General features: G+C 47.9%; 2 protein-coding genes across 3 annotated transcripts in view; one reads left to right on the top strand and one right to left on the bottom strand.

Annotated features, from left to right (window-relative positions):
- Positions 1 to 9,778, bottom strand: part of LOC138755859 (oxysterol-binding protein-related protein 1-like) — a 239,806-nt gene extending 230,028 nt beyond the window's left edge. Inside the window, exon 1 of the mRNA XM_069922591.1 lies at positions 9,710 to 9,778. The gene's annotated coding sequence lies outside the window, so the exon portion shown is untranslated. The remainder of the gene's footprint in view (positions 1 to 9,709) is intronic.
- Positions 9,779 to 10,089: 311 nt separating this feature from the next.
- Positions 10,090 to 19,602, top strand: part of impact (impact RWD domain protein) — a 92,726-nt gene continuing 83,213 nt past the window's right edge. Inside the window, exons 1-2 of one of the 2 annotated variants that reach the window (XM_069922588.1) lie at positions 10,090 to 12,111; positions 13,461 to 13,583. In XM_069922588.1, the coding sequence (XP_069778689.1) occupies positions 12,076 to 12,111; positions 13,461 to 13,583 (159 nt within the window). In that variant the 5' untranslated portion in view covers positions 10,090 to 12,075. The remainder of the gene's footprint in view (positions 12,112 to 13,460; positions 13,584 to 19,602) is intronic. The other variant, XM_069922589.1, reaches the window with a different exon arrangement.

Here is a 19,602-nt window from a genome sequence, read left to right as displayed (position 1 = left end):
AGTTAAGCTGGATGAGTGGGCAAAGGTCTGGCAGATGGAGTACAATGTTAGTAAGTGTGAGGTGATCCACTTTGGCAAGAAAAATAAAAGAGCTGAATATTATTTAAAGGGTGAAAACTACAGCATGCGGTTGTGCAGAGGGACTTGGGAGGGCTTGTGCATGAATCGCAAAAAGTTAGGTTGCAGGTGCAGCAGGTTATTAAGAAGGAAAATGGAATGTTGGCCTTCATCGCGAGAGGAATTGAATTCAGGAGGAGGGAGGTCATGTTGCAACTGTATAAGGTACTGGTGAGACCGCACCTGGAGTACTGAGTCCAGTTCTGGTCTCCATATTTGAGGAAGGATATACTGGCTTTGGAGACGGTCCAGAGGAGGTTTACTAGGTTGATCCCTGGGATGAAGGGGTTGACTTATGATGAAAGATTAAATCGTCTAGGATTGTATTCGCTCGAGTTCAGAAGAATGAGAGGAGATCTTATAGAAACATATAGGATTATGAAGGGTATGGATCGGATAGATGTAGGCAGGTTTTTTGAGCTGGCCGGGGAAACTAAAATGAGAGGACACAGTCTCAAGATTCGGGGGAGTAGATTTAGGAGAGAGATGAGGAAAAATAGTTTTTCCCAGAGAGTAGTGAATGTTTGGAATTCTCTAACCAGGTAAGTGGTTGAGGCTGCCTCATTAAACATATTTAAAATTCGGTTAGATAAATTTTTACATGATATAGGAATTAGGGGATATGGGGAGAAGGCAGGTAGGTGGAGTTAGGTCATAAATGAGATCAGCCATGATCGTATTGAATGGCGGAGCAGGCTCGATGGGCCATTTTTGGCCTACTCCTGTCCCTACTTTCTATGTTCCTATGAGAGGTATGGAGGTATTATGGACTGGGTGCAGGTCAGTGGGACAAGGCGGAAAAATGGTTTGGCACAGACTAGAAAGCCGAAGGGCCTGTTCCTGTGCTGTAATGTTCTAAAGTTCAAAACAGGCACATGGATGAAATTAGAATAGAGGGTTATGAGGTACGAAGGGTTTAGTTTTTTTCTGGTAGGAATATATAGGTCAGCACAACATGGGGGCATTTGAAAGACTAGGGCACATGGATGCAAGAGAAATAGAGGGTTATGGGTGTGAGGGAGGGAAGGGTGAGATTGTTGTGGAGTGGGTTTACATAGTTGGCACATCATTATGGGCCGAAGGGCCTGTACTGTGATGTTCTACGGAAGGCAAACAAACAATTCAACAAAGTGTCAGCGGTTGAGCAGCTGTGTGATGAGCAAATGAAATTCTGAGCTGGTAGCCTTCAGGAGAAGGGGCACACGCCCAGAGATGTTAACTAACCCTCCAAAGACAGAATTCTGCCAGTGGTCACAGCGTTGCCGGTGTCCGACTTCGCCGGCAGACCGTATAATTAACCCAATGATCACTTCGGCCAACATCACCTGCATTGTGTATGTGTGTGTGGGGGTGCGGTGGGGGGGGTTATGTGGGCTGTGAACTCGCACAGAATCCCGGATGTTGTTCATGATGAAACAAACACAAGGCCTCCTCACTGGCCACAGCTGATAGTCCTTAAACCGGAAGATATTTACACGCTACACTTGTTGAAACACAGGAAGGTCAGAAATCTACGGCAGTTTTGTTATCTCAAACCTGGTGATGGAGATTAAAGTTAGACCCCGTCTACAATCAGATCCCGATCTATTGTCAGACCCTGTCTACAGTCACCCCATCTACAGTAAGCCTCCATCTACAGTCAGATCTGTTTACAGTCAGACCCTGTACAGTCAAAATCTTGTCTACAGTCAGACCCCTTTCTATATCTACAATCAAGACCCCCATCTACCGTCAGACCCTGTCTACTATCAGACCCCCGTCTATAGAGTTAACAGTCGGTTACTTAAGAGTGTGGATGAACAGAGGGACCTTGGGGTTCAAATCCATACATCCCTCATGGTCGCCGCACAGATCGATAGGTTAGTTAAGAAGGCCTATGGGATGCTGGGATTCATAATTAGGGGGATTGAATTCAGGAATAGAGAGGTCCTGTTGTAACTCTACAAATCTCTGATGAGACCACACTTGGAGTATTGTAATCAGTTCTGGTCACCTCATTACAGGAAGGATGTGGAAGCTGTGGACAGGTATAGAGGAGATTGACCAGGATGTTGCCTGGATTGGAAAACCTGTCTTATGAAGCAAGGTTAGCAGAACTGGGACTTTTCATTTTGAAGCGTAGAAGGATGAGAGGAGACTAATAGAGGTCTACAAGATTATGAGAGGCATAGACAGGGTGGGCAGCCAGCACCCGTTTCCTAGGGCAGGATCAGAAAACACCAGAGGACGTCTGTACAAAGTGAAGGGAGGGAAATTTAGGGGAGACGTCAGGGGTAGGTTTTTGGTTTTTTTTTATATACACAGAGAGTTGGAGTCTGGAATGTCTTGCTGGGGATGGTGGTGAAGGCTGAAACATTTAGGAGACATAATACAGACGCATGGATGAAAGAAAAAACTGAGGGTTACAGCATAGGGAGGGTTTAGTACTTTTTTTAAGGAACATATGGGTCAGCACAACATCGAGGGTCGAAAGGCCTGTACTTTGCTGTTCTATTCTATAACTTGAGTAGAGTACGATAAAGGAAGGAATATTTGAGGTACACAGCAATAGGAAGGATATCATTAAGCTGAAAAGGGTGTAAAAAGATTAATGAATCAAAGACGTAGGTTAATTGGGGTATTTGAGCTGTAAGGGCCTGTTACCGTGCTATACGTCGAAAGTTTTAAAAAAAATTAATGTTACTGGGTCTAATGGGCTTGAATTATAAGGCGTCGTTGGATAGTCTGGGACTGTACTTCCTGAAGTGTAGGAGGCTAAGGGGGGGATCTGAGAAGTTTTTAAAATAATGAGCAACACAGTTAAGGTAAAATATCATAGCTATTTTCCCTGAGGGGTAGAAGTCAAAAACCAGAGGGGCACCTTTGCACAGATGATTCTGGGCATACAGACAAGCTGTCAGAACTGAATTTATTGTTAGGAACCAGTCACAAAATTTGATGTTTTGTACAGGATCACAGAGCAAACATTTAGATAAACCACCTTACAACAATTTTTCAAAAGTGCAAGAAAAGTCAAAGTGAGGCAGTGTCTGGGGTTCATCGATCATTCAAGAATCTTATGGCAGAGGGGAAGAAGCTGTCCTTGTGCTGCTGAGTTCTTGTCTTCAGGTTCCTGAACCTTTTCCCAATGGTAGCAGAGTGAAGAGGTCATGGCCTTGGTGGTGGGGGGTCCTTGAGGATAGAGGCCTCATGTAGACCTCCTCGATGAGGCCTCATGTAGACGTCCTCGATGGAGTGAAGTCTGGTGCCTGTGATGTCGCAGGCAGAGTTAACAACCCTCTGGGGGTTTTTTCTCTTGTCCTGAGCATTGGCACTTCCACACCCACCAGTGATGCAACCAGCCAGAATGCTCTCCACAGTACACCTGTAGAAGTTTGAGAGTTTTCGGTGACGTACCGAATCTCCTCAAACATCTCATGAAGTAAAGCCGCTGGCAAATATTCTTCATGATTGCATCAACATGGAGGCTCCAGGACAGATGTTGGAAATTTGAAGTTTATGACCCTCTCCATTACTGAGCCCTCGATGAGGACTGGATCGTGTTCCCCTGACTTCCTCTTGAAGTCCACAATCATCTCCTTGGTTTTGTTAACATTGAGTGTTTTGCTAAATGTTGACGTGACACTTCTCAACAAGCTGACCTATCTCCCTCCTGTACACTTCCTCATTACCGTTTATGATTCTGCTGACAACCGTGGTGTCATCATCACAGGAAGTGGTAGAAGAGACCACTGTAACATTCAAAAAGCATTGGAAAGGTTTAGAAAAGATTGATGGAGTTTACAACAGGATGCAGAATTGGGCGGCGAAGTGCCAGATGGAGTTCAATCCGGGTAAGTGTAAGGTGATGCATTTTGGAAGGTCATACTTTGAAGGTGGAGTACATAAGACCCTATGCTATAGGAGCAGAAGGGGGCCATTCAGCCCATCAAGTCCACTCCACCATGAGCCTAACCTCACTCCCCTATCTTCTCCCCATAACCTTTGATACCCTGACTATTCAGACATCCTATGGCTTAGGATGTCAAAGATGCTCTATGGTTAGTAAGGGATTACTTAAGGAGTTAGGTGTGTGGAAAGAAAAAGGTTGAAAAACTGTCCTCGACTCTCCCACCATGGGAAACAACTTTGCCATATCTACTCTAAAATGTGAGCAGAGCAGATAGGTCAGCATGGGAAAGATGGGCTGAATGGTCTGCTTGCATGCTGTGGAACTCTAATTGTGATGTCAACTGCAAGTATTCTGGTTCTACCCCCAACAGTCACATTGGAAATTACTAACTAGCAAGGGTACTGCCACTGATCACAGACATCAAATCGCAGAAACAACCCTCAATCATCACCTAATCTCAGAAACCAGGCCCCGACCTGAAACATCAGACCGACCATTACTCCACAGATGCTGCTTGATCTGCTGACTCACTCCAGCTCTCACCATTTCAATTCTGCGCCCCACTCCTACGCTCACGTGTCTGTCCATGGCCTAGTGTACTGTGCCCCACCAAGACCACCCATAAATTGGAGGAACACCCCCTGATTTTCCGTCTGGGCAACTCTCCAAATGGATGGCATTAACGTCAGCTTCTCAGGTTTCTGCATTCTTCCTCCATTCCCCCTGCCTTCTTTCCCCCTTCCCTCTCCATTCATCGAGCCATCCCTCCCTTCCTTATCCACCTCTTAGCTCCTTCCTTTGGGACCATGTCCCCCTACCATTTTGAAGGGCCCATGCCCGACACTTTGGTTCTGTATCTTTACCTTTGCTTTATAAAGGACTGTTTGACTTGCTGAGTTTCCCCAGCGTTGTGTTTTTACTTCAATCACGGTGTCTGCAGACCTTCATGTTTTACCCCTCCAACTTCTCGTTGTTATCCTCCAACTCCTCTTACATAGCCAAGTTCAGATCTAATTCAGCCACATGCTGAGAATCCCATGGGTTCTTAACTTGAGCTTTGGTCTCTCACATGGGATCTTATCGAAGGTTGATTCACTAAGTTGATTGTAGACGGGAAAGGGTCATTTTATGAGCAGTAGCTTGGGGCTACACTCATTGGAGTTTAGAAGGAGGGGTATCTTATAGAGAAGTGGGCAAGGCTACTGGCCACCATTATGTCAGCCTTCTATAGGAGCTGAATTGAGAGCATCCTGGCTGGCTGTATCACAGTGTAGTACAGGACTATAAGTGGCAGAGGGGATCAGTGGAGTTGCTCCCCACCCCGCCCCCCCCCACCGCACCCCCAGTCAATGTGATCTACCAGGATCATTGTCTGAAGAGGGCACACAAAATCATGGAGGACCCCTCCCACCCCGCACACAGCACCTTCCAACTGCTACCATAAGGGAAGAGGTCCAGGAGGATCAGAGCCAGCCCCACCAGGCTGAGGAACAGCTTCTTCCCACGGGCAGTGAGAACGCTGAACAACCAAAGGAACTGATCACACTGACCACCCGAGACCTCACACTCGTGAAACGATATTTATTTATTTGTGTAGATGAAATACTTGTCCTGCATATGTATTGTCTGTCTGTATGTGTTACATCTGGTTGTGTGTCTGCGGGTTTTGGACTGGAGAACGCTGTTCCATCAAGTTGCACTTGTGTAATCCGATGACAATAAAGTTGACTTACAAAATTAAGAAAAAGGTAGAAGCAGGGAGATTGTTTTCACCGGCAGATGAGACTAGAACAAGAGAACATCGCTTCAAGATTTGGGACACGAGGAGGAACTGCTTCTCCCAGAGCAGTGAATCAGAAGAATTCCCTGCCCAACGTCGTGATCGAGGCTGCCTTATTGAATGTGTTCAAGCTATAGATAGATTTTTGCATTATCGAGGGGGGGGGGGGGGGAAAGGTGTGTAGGTGGAGCCGAATCCAGAGAAGACTTGACAGACTGGGTGATTTCCTTCAGCAGCTATTTCTTATGTATTTATGTAATGCCCTTATTGATGTCCAAACTACATCCATTGCATGATACTCTTCCATGCATTTAATCATCTCCTCAAGAGTCAATCTAATGAATCAGGTAGGGTCTCCCCTTAATCAAGGCTCACAAGCTTCAAGATCCTGGGTGTCAATATCTCTGAGGATCTGTCCTGGTAACTCTATGTTGATGCAATTATTAAAAAGGCTCATCAGCTGCTAGACTTCATAAACATTTTGAGGTGATTTGATAGGTCATTAAAGACTTTCAACTTTCTATAAGGGTACTGTAGAGATCATTGCTGTCTGGTGCAGAGGTGTTAATAACAAGCCAGGAAAAGACTACAGAGGCTTGTTCACTCGGCCACTGCTATCCCAGGCATCATTCTCCATTCTTTCGAGGACATCTACAAAAGGCGGTGTCTCAAGAAAGCAGTCTCGATGCTCAAGGACCCCCACCACCCAGGCCTTGACCTCTTCACTCTGCTACCATTGGGGGGGGGGGGGGAAAGGTAGTACAGGAGCCCAAAGACAAGCACCCAGCGGCACAAGGACAGCGTCTTCCCCACTGCCATCAGAATCCCGAATGGACAATGAACCAAAGACAGTGCCTTACTTCCTTTTTTTTTCCTTTTTAAAATATTTTTATTGAGTTTAACATAATAAGCATAATAAATGATATGCAAATGCATCCCAAAGGGAGAGGGAAAAACTGGATAAGTAATAACATGTGTACCTTCACATCAATAGTTAGTTGTAATAACTCCATCTAGTCATAAAAATAATGAATGCAACCATGTCAGACCTGTTATTAGACTGTTATATTCAGCATCGAGTCCACGCTGCTAAAGATCCAGCTGCGCTGGATGGGTCACGTCTCCAGAATGGAGGACCATCGCCTTCCCAAGATCGTGTTATATGGCGAGCTCTCCACTGGCCACCGTGACAGAAGTGCACCAAAGAAGAGGTACAAGGACTGCCTAAAGAAATCTCTTGGTGCCTGCCACATTGACCACCGCCAGTGGGCTGATATCGCCTCAAACCGTGCATCTTGGCGCCTCACAGTTTGGCGGGCAGCAACCTCCTTTGAAGAAGACCGCAGAGCCCACCTCACTGACAAAAGGCAAAGGAGGAAAAACCCAACACCCAACCCCAACCAACCAAGTTTCCCCTGCAACCGCTGCAACCGTGTCTGCCTGTCCCGCATCGGACTTGTCAGCCACAAACGAGCCTGCAGCTAACGTGGACATTACCCCTCCATAAATCTTCATCCGCGAAGCCAAGCCAAAGATATTCAAATAAGGATTAACAAAGAAAAACCTAAGCGATTGGGAACGAGATTTGAACGAACATTTTCAGAAGAAGATTGGTCTCTACTCTCAGCTTGATTAATGATTCCTCATTTTGTGCAAGGCACTGCTTATTACAATTTAAGGTGGTTCGCAGAACTCGTATGCCCAAACTTAAATGATCATGTTTTTATTGCAGACATTGATCCTTTTTGTGAGAAATGCAAAATTTTTGAAGCCTCTCTGATTTATCTATTTTGGCAATGCCCAAATTTAGAGAGATTCCAGAAAGAAATTTTTTCTGGAAAAAAGGTTGGGTAGACTAGGGTTGTATTCTCTGGAATTTAGAAGATTGATGGGGGATCTTATAGAAACATATAAAATTCTTAAGAGTTTAGACAGACTAGACCCAGGAAGGTTGTTTCCAGTGCTGGAAAAAAACAAGAACCAGGGGTCACAGTTTAAGGATAAGGGGAAAGTTTTTTAGGACTGAGATGAGGAAAAATTTCTTCTCTCGGAGGGTGGTGGATCAGTGGAATTCACTGCCACAGGAAGTCGTTGAGGCCAGTTCCTTGTCAATATTTAAGAGTTGGTTAGATTTGGCCCTTGTGGCTCAGGGGATCAAGAGGTATGGGGAGAAGGCAGGAACCGGGTACTGATCAGCCATGATCATATTGAATGGCGGTGTAGGCTTGAAGGGCCAAATGGCCACCTCCTGCACCTATTTTTTGTATGTTTCTAACTATTTTTAAGATGAACTTGGAACTGTGTCCGTTAATTGCTCTGTTTGGTTTTTCTTGTGACTCAGACGAACCTCTATCGGGAGGGGGAGGGGGTGAGTTAGAGGGAGGGGGAGCGGGAAGAGTTAGAGGGAGGGGGGAGTTAGAGGGAGGGGGAGGGGAGAGTTAGAGGGAGGGGGAGGGGAGAGTTAGAGGGAGGGGGAGGGGAGAGTTAGAGGGAGGGGGAGGGGAGAGTTAGAGGGAGGGGGAGGGGTGAGTTAGAGGGAGGGGGTGAGTTAGAGGGAGGGGGTGAGTTAGAGGGAGGGGGTGAGTTAGAGGGAGGGGGTGAGTTAGAGGGAGGGGGAGGGGTATTAGAGGGAGGGGGAGGGGGTGTTAGAGGGAGGGGAGGAGGTGAGTTAGAGGGAGGGGAGGAGGTGAGTTGGAGGGAGGGGGAGGGGGTGTTAGAGGGAGGGGAGGAGGTGAGTTAGAGGGAGGGGAGGAGGTGAGTTGGAGGGAGGGGGAGGGGGTGTTAGAGGGAGGGGAGGAGGTGAGTTAGAGGGAGGGGAGGAGGTGAGTTAGAGGGAGGGGAGGAGGTGAGTTAGAGGGAGGGGAGGAGGTGAGTTAGAGGGAGGGGAGGAGGTGAGTTAGAGGGAGGGGAGGAGGTGAGTTAGAGGGAGGGGAGGAGGTGAGTTAGAGGGAGGGGAGGAGGTGAGTTAGAGGGAGGGGAGGAGGTGAGTTAGAGGGAGGGGAGGAGGTGAGTTGGGGGGGGGGTGAGATTAGTTTAGTCCTTTGCTCTTTCTTTCTCTCTTGTGGCACGAATTAATTTTTAAGTGCAGTTTCACAGCAATGGCCTCAAAACAAGGACGTGAACTTTCCTTTTAGGTGGGGAGTGGGGGGAGGGGGTGGGGGGTGTGGGGTGGTGGTGGGGGGGATGGGGTGGGGTGGGGGGTGGGGGGTGGGGGAGATGGGGGTGGGGGGGTGGGAGGGATGGGGGAGTGGGGGGTGGGGGTGGTGGGGGATGGGGGATGGGGGGTGGGGGTGGGGGGGGATGGGGGATGGGGGATGGGGGGTGGGGGGTGGGGGCCGGGGGTGGGGGGTGTGTGGTGGGGGGGATGGGGATGGGGGTGGGGGCTGGGCCGGGGGTGGGGGTTGGGGGTGTGGGGTGGTGGTGGGGTGGGGGCCGGGGGTGGGGGTGGGTGGTGGGGGGGGGATGGGGTGGGGTGGGGGGGGATGGGGTGGGGTGGGGGATGGGGTGGGGTGGGGGGGGATGGGGTGGGGTGGGGGGTGGGGGGAGATGGGGGTGGGGGGGTGGGAGGGATGGGGGTGGGGGGTGGGGGGGGATGGGGGGTGGGGGGGGATGGGGGGTGGGGGGTGGGGGGGCATGGGGGGTGGGGGGGGATGGGGTGGGGTGGGGGGGATGGGGTGGGGTGGGGGGGATGGGGGGTGGGGGGGGATGGGGGGTGGGGGGGGTGGGGGGGGATGGGGTGGGGTGGGGGGGATGGGGGGTGGGGGGGGATGGGGTGGGGTGGGGGATGGGGGGTGGGGGGGATGGGGGGTGGGGGGGGATGGGGTGGGGTGGGGGATGGGGGGTGGGGGGAGATGGGGGTGGGGGGTGGGGGGTGGGGGTGGGAACTTTGTGAACGTATAAACTTTATGCTCATTTTGTACCTTTTGGCTTTAATTCCGGCGCGTCCAGGCCGCGGGAGCGGTCGCCCGTCAGCGGCTTCCGGCGGATGTCGTCAGGGAGCGGTGACCCATGACCCGCTGAGAATACGCTCTATCGCTGGCATGGCGGGGGGCGGGGCCTTTCGGGCGCATGCGCAACGACTGATGCAAAGGTCGTGACGTGGGGGAGGGAGAGTGGAGAGGGGGCGAGGAGACGGATAGAAAGGAGGAGAGAGTAAAAAGAGGGATAAAGAGAAAAAAGGGGAGAGGAATAGAGAGAAGAGGTGAGGGATAAGGGTTAGAGAGGAGAGAAAGATACAGCAGAGGAGGGACAGAGGGAGAGGGTTAAGGAGGGACGGGGGGGGGGAGAAGGGTGTGAGAGAGGGGTGAGGGGTGACCAGGGAGGGAAGTTCAGTCAAGAGAGAGAGGCATTGAAGGAGAGAGAGAGAGAGAGAGGTGTTGAAGGAGAGAGAGAGAGAGAGGTGTTGAAGGAGAGAGAGAGAGAGGTGTTGAAGGAGAGAGAGAGAGAGAGAGGTGTTGAAGGAGAGAGAGAGAGAGAGGTGTTGAAGGAGAGAGAGAGAGAGAGGTGTTGAAGGAGAGAGAGAGAGAGAGGTGTTGAAGGAGAGAGAGAGAGAGAGGTGTTGAAGGAGAGAGAGAGAGAGGTGTTGAAGGAGAGAGAGAGAGAGAGGTGTTGAAGGAGAGAGAGAGAGAGAGGTGTTGAAGGAGAGAGAGAGAGAGAGAGGTGTTGAAGGAGAGAGAGAGAGAGAGGTGTTGAAGGAGAGAGAGAGAGAGAGGTGTTGAAGGAGAGAGAGAGAGAGAGGTGTTGAAGGAGAGAGAGAGAGAGAGGTGTTGAAGGAGAGAGAGAGAGAGAGAGGTGTTGAAGGAGAGAGAGAGAGAGGTGTTGAAGGAGAGAGAGAGAGAGAGAGGTGTTGAAGGAGAGAGAGAGAGAGGTGTTGAAGGAGAGAGAGAGAGAGAGAGGTGTTGAAGGAGAGAGAGAGAGAGAGAGGTGTTGAAGGAGAGAGAGAGAGAGAGAGGTGTTGAAGGAGAGAGAGAGAGAGAGAGGTGTTGAAGGAGAGAGAGAGAGAGAGAGGTGTTGAAGGAGAGAGAGAGAGAGAGAGGTGTTGAAGGAGAGAGAGAGGTGTTGAAGGAGAAAGAGAGAGAGGTGTTGAAGGAGAAAGAGAGAGAGGTGTTGAAGGAGAGAGAGAGAGAGAGGTGTTGAAGGAGAGAGAGAGGTGTTGAAGGAGAAAGAGAGAGAGGTGTTGAAGGAGAAAGAGAGAGAGGTGTTGAAGGAGAGAGAGAGAGAGAGAGGTGTTGAAGGAGAGAGAGAGAGAGGTGTTGAAGGAGAGAGAGAGAGAGGTGTTGAAGGAGAGAGAGAGAGAGAGAGGTGTTGAAGGAGAGAGAGAGGTGTTGAAGGAGAGAGAGAGAGAGGTGTTGAAGGAGAGAGAGAGAGAGAGAGGTGTTGAAGGAGAGAGAGAGAGAGGTGTTGAAGGAGAGAGAGAGAGAGGTGTTGAAGGAGAGAGAGAGAGAGGTGTTGAAGGAGAGAGAGAGAGAGAGAGGTGTTGAAGGAGAGAGAGAGAGAGAGAGGTGTTGAAGGAGAGAGAGAGAGAGAGAGGTGTTGAAGGAGTGAGAGAGAGAGAGAGGTGTTGAAGGAGAGAGAGAGAGAGAGAGGTGTTGAAGGAGAGAGAGAGAGAGGTGTTGAAGGAGAGAGAGAGAGAGAGAGGTGTTGAAGGAGAGAGAGAGAGAGGTGTTGAAGGAGAGAGAGAGAGAGAGGTGTTGAAGGAGAGAGAGAGAGAGGTGTTGAAGGAGAGAGAGAGAGAGAGGTGTTGAAGGAGAGAGAGAGAGAGAGGTGTTGAAGGAGAGAGAGAGAGAGGTGTTGAAGGAGAGAGAGAGAGAGAGAGGTGTTGAAGGAGAGAGAGAGAGAGGTGTTGAAGGAGAGAGAGAGAGAGAGGTGTTGAAGGAGAGAGAGAGAGAGAGAGGTGTTGAAGGAGAGAGAGAGAGAGAGAGGTGTTGAAGGAGAGAGAGAGAGAGAGAGGTGTTGAAGGAGAGAGAGAGAGAGAGAGGTGTTGAAGGAGAGAGAGAGAGAGAGAGGTGTTGAAGGAGAGAGAGAGGTGTTGAAGGAGAGAGAGAGAGAGAGGTGTTGAAGGAGAGAGAGAGGTGTTGAAGGAGGTCAAGGAGGGAGAGTTGGGAGATAGAAGAGGGGTGTCATTGAGCGGTGGGGGCTTAATTCAGGACAGGACAAGACAAGAAATCGTGGGAGAGGGTAAGGGTATTGAGAGAAAGTGTGGGGAGGGAGGAAAGGAGGGAGAGGTGGAGGTCAGGGCCTCGGGGAAACAACGGGGACTGAGAAGGTCCCCTAAACAAGTTGGGTAATGGCTGAGTCTGAGCAGGAAAACCTCCAGAAACAAGTGAGTACTTCAGCCAGATGGTCTGTCATTAGTACACAAAAATGCTGGAGGAACTCCGCAATGTCCATAGGAGGCGAAGATACATAAACAAAGTTTTGGGCCTGAGCCCTTCGTCAAAGCAGGCAGGCACCTGAATAACAAAGGTAGGGGAGGAGGAAGGAGTCCCGTCCCCCCCCCCACTTGTTGCATGGATTACTCCACGTTGCCAGCCAGGTGGTATTGACCACTACTTCTCTGGTTTCTGCTAGCCTGTTCTCTCTCCCTTCCTTGTCTTCTTTCCTCCAGTTCTCCATCCCCTTTCCTCTCCATTTACAGAGCCAACCCTTCTCCCTCCTGTCTGCTGATGTACCCTCCTTCCTTTATACCCCTATTACCTCCTACCTGTAGGACCATGCTCCTCCCCCTGCCCATTCCCCCCCACCATTTTGTTCAGGAGCCTGCCCATACCTTGATTGTAGGACTCAAGCCCGAAACATTGATTATGTATCTTTATCTTTGCTACATAAAATTCACTGTTTGACCTGCTGAGTTTCTCCAGCACTGAGTTTTCACTTCAACCACGGTATCTGCAGACTTTTGTGTTCTGTTTTTGCCAACAAAAAGATGGGCATACTGGAACCCATGTGGGTACTCGTGGCTGCCCGTTGATTTGGAGAAAGTAGGATGAGTCAAAGGAGAAGTTATTGAGGGCGAGGACACGTTCTGCCAGGTAGAGGAGGGTGGTGGTGGACAGGGATTGGTCAGGTCTGTTATCCAGGAAGAAGCAGAGTGATACCCTAAAAGTGGCATCACAGATAGATAGGGTTGTAAAGAGAGCTTTTGGCACATTAATCAAAGTACCAGAGTTGGATTGTTATGGTAAAGTTGTATAAGACATTGATGAGGCCAAATTTGGAGGATTGTGTGCAGTTTTGATCACCTAACAACAGGGAAGGATATCAATAAGATAGAAAGAGTGCAAAGAAGATTTAGAACCACTGAGCTATCGGATCCTGACAGAGTCAATGTAGACAGGCTTTTTCCACTGAGGATAGGTGAGATACAAAGCAGAGTGAAAGGGGAGAAGTTTAGGGGGAACGTGAGGGGGAATCTCTTCTCACAGAGAGCAGTGGGAGTATGGATCGAGCTACCAGATGAAGTGGTGAATTTTAACATTTAAGAGGAATTTGGACAGGTACATCGATGAGACAGATATGGAGGGCTGGGTGCAGGTCGGCGGGACTGGGTAATGCAATAGTTCAGCACAGACTAGAAGGTCCTATTTCTATGAGGTAATGTTCTATGAGCTTTGAGCCCTTCTTGATGTTCGAAGTTGCAGTCATTAAACTTCCAATATTATCTTCTTACAGATCGATGAGATTGAAGCTCTATCATCCATCTATGAGGATAATTGGAGTGTTGTTGATGAGGCCGCAAGAATATTTTGCATCCAGATTGTTGACCAACAAGCAAAATGGTCCATTTCTCTCCAGGTATGTTATAGTTTAGTCCTGTCAAGGTGCAAGAAGTACAACCAAACCACAAAATACAACACACAGAGAATTTATTGGAGTCACATTAGTGGGAATGAGCAGTAATTAGGGTTGGGTCGACAAGGTCACCTCCCTAATACTGTTGAACCTCATTCAAAGTACAAGATTGCAGAGGACAATATTGAAGGCATTTTGCTGCATTTGATTAAGTGACTATTCCTTTGAGGGAATTGTTTCAAGCTGAGGTGTTACAGTCAGTTTGCTTCTTTCTAAAGACAGGAAAATGGTTATCATGAATTGGCTTTCTTTATAATTAAAAGATAAGGAATCATGGCAGACTTAATCAAAAGGGTCCTTTCCCCTGCAACCGTGTCTGCCTGTCCCGCATCGGACTTGTCAGCCACAAACGAGCCTGCAGCTGACGTGGACTTTACCCCCTCCATAAATCTTCGTCCGCGAAGCCAAGCCAAAGAAAGGAAGAAGAAGAAGCCTGGCTCTTGGCACAAGTAAATGTTGCTTCCCCAATGATCTCCATTTTCATTATTCTTAACAGGGTTAGTTGAATTCCAGACACTGAAGCAAAGCCATCGGTGCCCTTGGTTGGTCTGCAGGCTTTTGATGTGAATGAGCTGGTCTGACAGCTTGTTATGTGTAACCTCAGGTAATAGTGCTATTGTGTACAGGGGACCAGGAGATGGCTGTATAGAAGAGGTGATTATAGATAGTTGCTGCTGACCTGTCTGTGTGAGTGTCCCGATACCCATTTCTTAGTCATTCACAGCAATCATTTAAAAGTCTATTCTACTCTATCTTTCATAATATATTTTAACTCTTATGCACAGCTCATTCATTTCATTACATTGTCAACCAATGCCACAGGTATTCCGAGTGTATTTCAGGACCCGCCCCCCCACATCATGCAGGAAGGGTGTGATGAAGGCGTAGAGTTTTACAGTCAGAAACAGGCCCTTCGCCCTACTTATCCATGCCGACCAAGTTACTTAGAATACTACAGCACTGTACAGGCCCTTTGGCCCTCGATATTGTGCCGATCCACATTCTTTGGCTTGGCTTCGCGGACGAAGATTTATGGAGGGGGTAAAAAAAGCCTAAGCCTTCCCTATTTTGTAACCCTCTATTTTTCTTTCATCCATGTTCCTGTCAAAGAGCCTCTTAAATGCCCCTGTGTTCCAGCTTCCACCACCATCCCTGGCAATGTATTCTAGGCACCCACAATTATTTGTGTAAAATATTTACCTTTGATGTCTCCCTAAACTTTCCTGCCTTCACTTTGTTCAGATGTTCCCTGGAGTTTGCTGTTCCTGCCCAGGGAAATTGGTGCTGGCTGTCCACCCTATCTATTCCTATCATAATCTTGTAAATCTCTGTCAAGTCTCCTCTCATCCTTCTCCGCTCCAAAGAGAAAAGTCCCAGCTCTGTTAACCTTGCCTCATAAGATGTTTCCCAATCCAGGCAACATCCTGATAAATCTCCTCCACACCTTCTCCACAGCTTCCACATCCTTCCTAAAATGAACTGAACACAATACTCTAAGTGTGGTCTCACCAGAGATTTGTAGAGTTGTAACGTGACCTCTCTACTCCTGAACTCAATCCCCCTATTAATGAAGCCCAACATCTCATAGGCCACCTTAACTAACCTATCGATCTGTGCGGCGACCATGAGGGATGTATGGATTTGGACCCCAAAGGTCCTTCTGCTTCTCCATACTGTTAAGTATCCAACTTTGCCTTCTGGTTTGACCTTCCAAAATGCATCACCTCACACTTATCCGGATTGAATCCCATGTGCCACTTTTCTGCCCAACTCTGCATTCTGCCTGTATCCTTTTGTAACCTAAGTTGCCTACTATTCGCTCGCATAGCCCTCGAAAACCTTCCTATTGATGTATCTGTCTGCATATCTTTTAAATGTTATCATTGTTCTCTCCCCTTCCATACAGCCACTATTTTCTGGGTGAAGAAAGTTGCCCCTGGGTTCCTTTCAAATCTTTCCCTGCCCCCCACCCCCCCTCCCCAACCCTGAACAATTTCAGTTTTGTTTTAGACTTCCTAAGCTGGGTAAAAGACCATGGCTATTGAATATATTGGTACCAATGACAGAGGGAGGAAGAGTGAAGTGGTCCTAAAAAATGAATATAGGGAGTGAGGTAGGGAACTAAATAGAAGGACCACAAAGGGGGGTCATCTCTGGATTACTTCCTGTGTCACGTGATAGTGAGGGCAGGAATAGTATCAGGTGGAGGATGAATGTGTGGCTGAAGGGGTGGAGTAAGGTGCAGGGATTCAAGTTCTTGGACCACTGGGACCTTTTCTGGGGGAGATGGGACCTGTACCGAATGGACAGGTTGCATCCGAATCCCAGAGGGACCAGGGTCCTGGCGGGGGCATTTGCTGGGGCTACTAAAGAGGCTTTAAACTAGTACGGTTGGGGGAAGGGTCCATATAAAGGAGAACGGCAAAGATCAGGTTTGTCCGCTAATAAAGAAGACTTGTAGACAAAGTTTGAGGGTGGATAGACAGGTGATTGAGAAGGTAATGGATCGATGCAGTGATGGAAGTGGGATGATGGTAATAAATAAAAGTTGTCCATAAAGATGGAGACAAGTAAAAGGTAAGATGTGGGAAATCTCTGAAATGCATTTACATTAATGCTTGGAGTATTGTAAGGAAGGTGGACGAGCTGAAGGTGCGGATAGTGTAAGGTAAAAACATCATGAGATGGGACCGGAGAAGGAGTCACCCAGTACTAAGGAGTAACAGAATGCAGATGTGACCTTGTACACTCAAGATAAGCTTTGCACTAACAAGAATGATGTACAGCAGACTAACAGAGAAGGATAGCAACAGTTTATTCATTGGACAATGTCATGGTATGATAATTTACTAAGTACGTATCCTGAGGAATAAAAAAAACACCCCTTGCTGATAACGGCAGAATGCGCCTTCTCCAACTAACACTGTTAGTTGCAAGTGTTACAATCCGGCAATAAAGAACAAAGAACCTTGATTTCGACTCAGTCTGGTGTTTGACTCACTCATTCATGAACAAAGCAGACCTAACAATAAACACTTGGCAGTATGACGTGGTGGCGACTAGTGGGACGTGGTTGCAGGAAGGTTGTGACTGGCAGCTAAATATTCCGGGATTTCGCTGCTTTAGGTGTGAATGAATTGGAGGAATGGGGGGTGGGGGGGGGGGGGGTGGGTGGGTGGTGTGGCCTTACTTGTCAGGGAAAATATTACAGCGGTACTGATGCAAGATAGATTTGAGGGCTCGTTAAGGGAGGCGGTATGGTGGAATTAAAAAATGGAAAAGGAGAAGTTACTATTATAGACCACCTACTGGGGAACGAGAACTAGAGGAGCAAATGTTCAAGGAAATAGCAGAGATTTGTAATAAGCACAGGGTTGTGTTGGTGGGGGATTTTAATTTTCCTAATATAGATTGGGAAACATATTCTGTGAAAGGACTGGATGGATTAGAATTTGTAAAATGTGTGCAGGATAGTTTTTTGCAGCACTACGTTGAGGAACCCACTAGAGAAGGGGCAGTGTTGGATCTAAGTTGGGGAATGAAATGGGGCAGGTGACTGAGGTGTGTGTCGGGGAGCACTTTGGATCCAGTGATCATGGAACCATTAGTTTCAATATAATTATGGAAAGGGATAGATCTGGTCCAAAGATTAAGGTTTTTAAGTGGGGGAATGCCAAATTCGAAGGGATTTGCAAGGAGTGGTTTGGGCTGATTTGTTTTATGGGAAGGAGGTAGAGGAGAATTGAAGGTCATTTAAAGGTGAGATTTTGAGGGTGTGGAATCTTTATGTTCCTGTTAGGATAAAAGGCAGAGCCGTGGTTTTCAAGGGAGATTAGAAAGTTGGTTCGAATTAAAAAGGAGCCCTACATTAAATATAAGAAACAAGGTTTAAACGAGATGCTTCGTAAATACATGGATTGTAAAAAGAAGCAAGAAAGAAATTATAAAAGCGAAAAGAAGGTACCAGGGGGCTATAGCGAACAAGGTGAAAGTAAATCCGAAGGGTTTTTACAAATATGTGAATAGCTAGAACGCTTCCACCAGCGTTGTCTCCGCTCCATCCTCAACATCCATTGGAGCGCTCACACCCCTAACGTCGAGGTACTCGAGATGGCAGAGGTCGACAGCATCGAGTCTACGCTGCTGAAGATCCAGCTGCGCTGGATGGGTCACGTCTCCAGAATGGAGGACCATCGCCTTCCCAAGATCGTATTATATGGCGAGCTCTCCACTGGCCACCGTGACAGAGGTGCACCAAAGAAAAGGTACAAGGACTGCCTAAAGAAATCTCTTGGTGCCTGCCACATTGACCACCGCCAGTGGGCTGATAACGCCTCAAACCGTGCATCTTGGCGCCTCACAGTTTGGCGGGCAGCAGCCTCCTTTGAAGAAGACCGCAGAGCCCACCTCACTGACAAAAGGCAAAGGAGGAAAAACCCAACACCCAACCCCAACCAACCAATTTTCCCTTGCAACCGCTGCAATCGTGTCTGCCTGTCCCGCATCGGACTGGTCAGCCACAAATGAGCCTGCAGCTGACGTGGACTTTTTACCCCCTCCATAAATCTTCGTCCGCGAAGCCAAGCCAAAGAAGAAAGAAGAAAGAAAGAAGAATAGCAAAAGGAGAGTGATGGATAAAACTGGTCCCTGAGAGAATCAGAGCGGACAAATATGTGCGGAGCTGAATGAGATGGGGGAGATATTGAACGAGCTCTCTTTGGTATTCACTAGGGAAAAGGATATGGAATCGTGTAGGATAAGAAAAGCAAAAGGGGTAATTATGGAAAATGTAGGGATTAGGAAAGAGGGGGTGTTGGAACTTTTGAGGCTCATAAAGGTGGATAAGTTTTCAGGTCCCAACGAGATTTTCCCCAGGACCTTGAGGGAAGTCAGGGAGAAAATAGCGGAGGCTCTGGCAGTGATTTTTCAAAAGTAATGGGGGGGTGGGGGGGGGGGATGTGGTGCCTCAGTATTGGCGTGTTGCAAACATGGTTCCTCTGTTTAAAAGGGCTCCAGGTGTAGACCCAGCAATTAGAGGCTGGTAAGTTTGATGCTGGTAGTCAGTAAATTAATGGAAAGTATTCTTAAAGATAATATATATAAGTATCTAGAGAGGCAGGGACTGATCAGGGACAGCCACATGGGTTTGTGCTTGGACGGTCATGTTGGACAAATCTTGTTGAATTTTTTGAGGAGGTGACTAGGAAGGTTGATGAGGGTAGAGCAGTAGATTAGTCTATATGGATTTCAGTAAGGCCTTCGGTAAGGTTCCACATGGAAGGTTGGTAAGGAAGCCTCAGGAGCTAGGTATTAATGTTGAGATAGTCAGATGGGTTCAACGGTGGCTAGAAGGTAGATGCCAGAGAGTCATGGTGGATTACCAACTGTCAGGATGGAGGCCAGTGACAAGCGGTGTGCCTCAGGGATCAGTGTTGGGCCCCTTGTTGTTCGTCATTTACATTAATGATTTGGATGATGGAGTGGTAAATTGGGTGAGTAAATATGCGGACAATACAAAAATAGGGGGAGTTGTGGATAGTGAGGAGGGTTTTCAGGGACTGCAGAAAGATTTGGACTGCTTATAAGAATGGGCTGAAAGGTGACAGATGGAGTTTAATGTAGATAAGTGTGAAGTGTTCCATTTTGGGAAGAATAATCAAAACAGGACATGTGCAGTGAAGGGGAGGGGATTGAGGAATGCAGAGAGATCTTGGAATAATGGTTCATCGTTCCTTGAAAGTGGATTCTCATGTAGATACGATGGTGAAGTTGGCTTTTGGTATGTTGACCTTTATAAATCATAGCATAGAATATAGGAGCTGGGAGGTGATGTTGAGACTATTCAAGGCATTGGTGAGGCCAAATTTGGAATATTATGTGCAGTTTTGGTCTCCAAATTATAGGAAATTATAAGGTAGAGAGGGTGCAGAGAAGATTACTAAAATGTTGCTTTGATTCTAGA

This window comes from Narcine bancroftii, chromosome 2, assembly GCF_036971445.1.
Source record: "Narcine bancroftii isolate sNarBan1 chromosome 2, sNarBan1.hap1, whole genome shotgun sequence".
In the NCBI taxonomy this organism is placed as follows: domain Eukaryota; kingdom Metazoa; phylum Chordata; class Chondrichthyes; order Torpediniformes; family Narcinidae; genus Narcine; species Narcine bancroftii.
The sequence above is the reverse complement of the archived record's forward strand: the minus strand, read 5'-3'. Positions and strand labels throughout refer to the sequence as shown.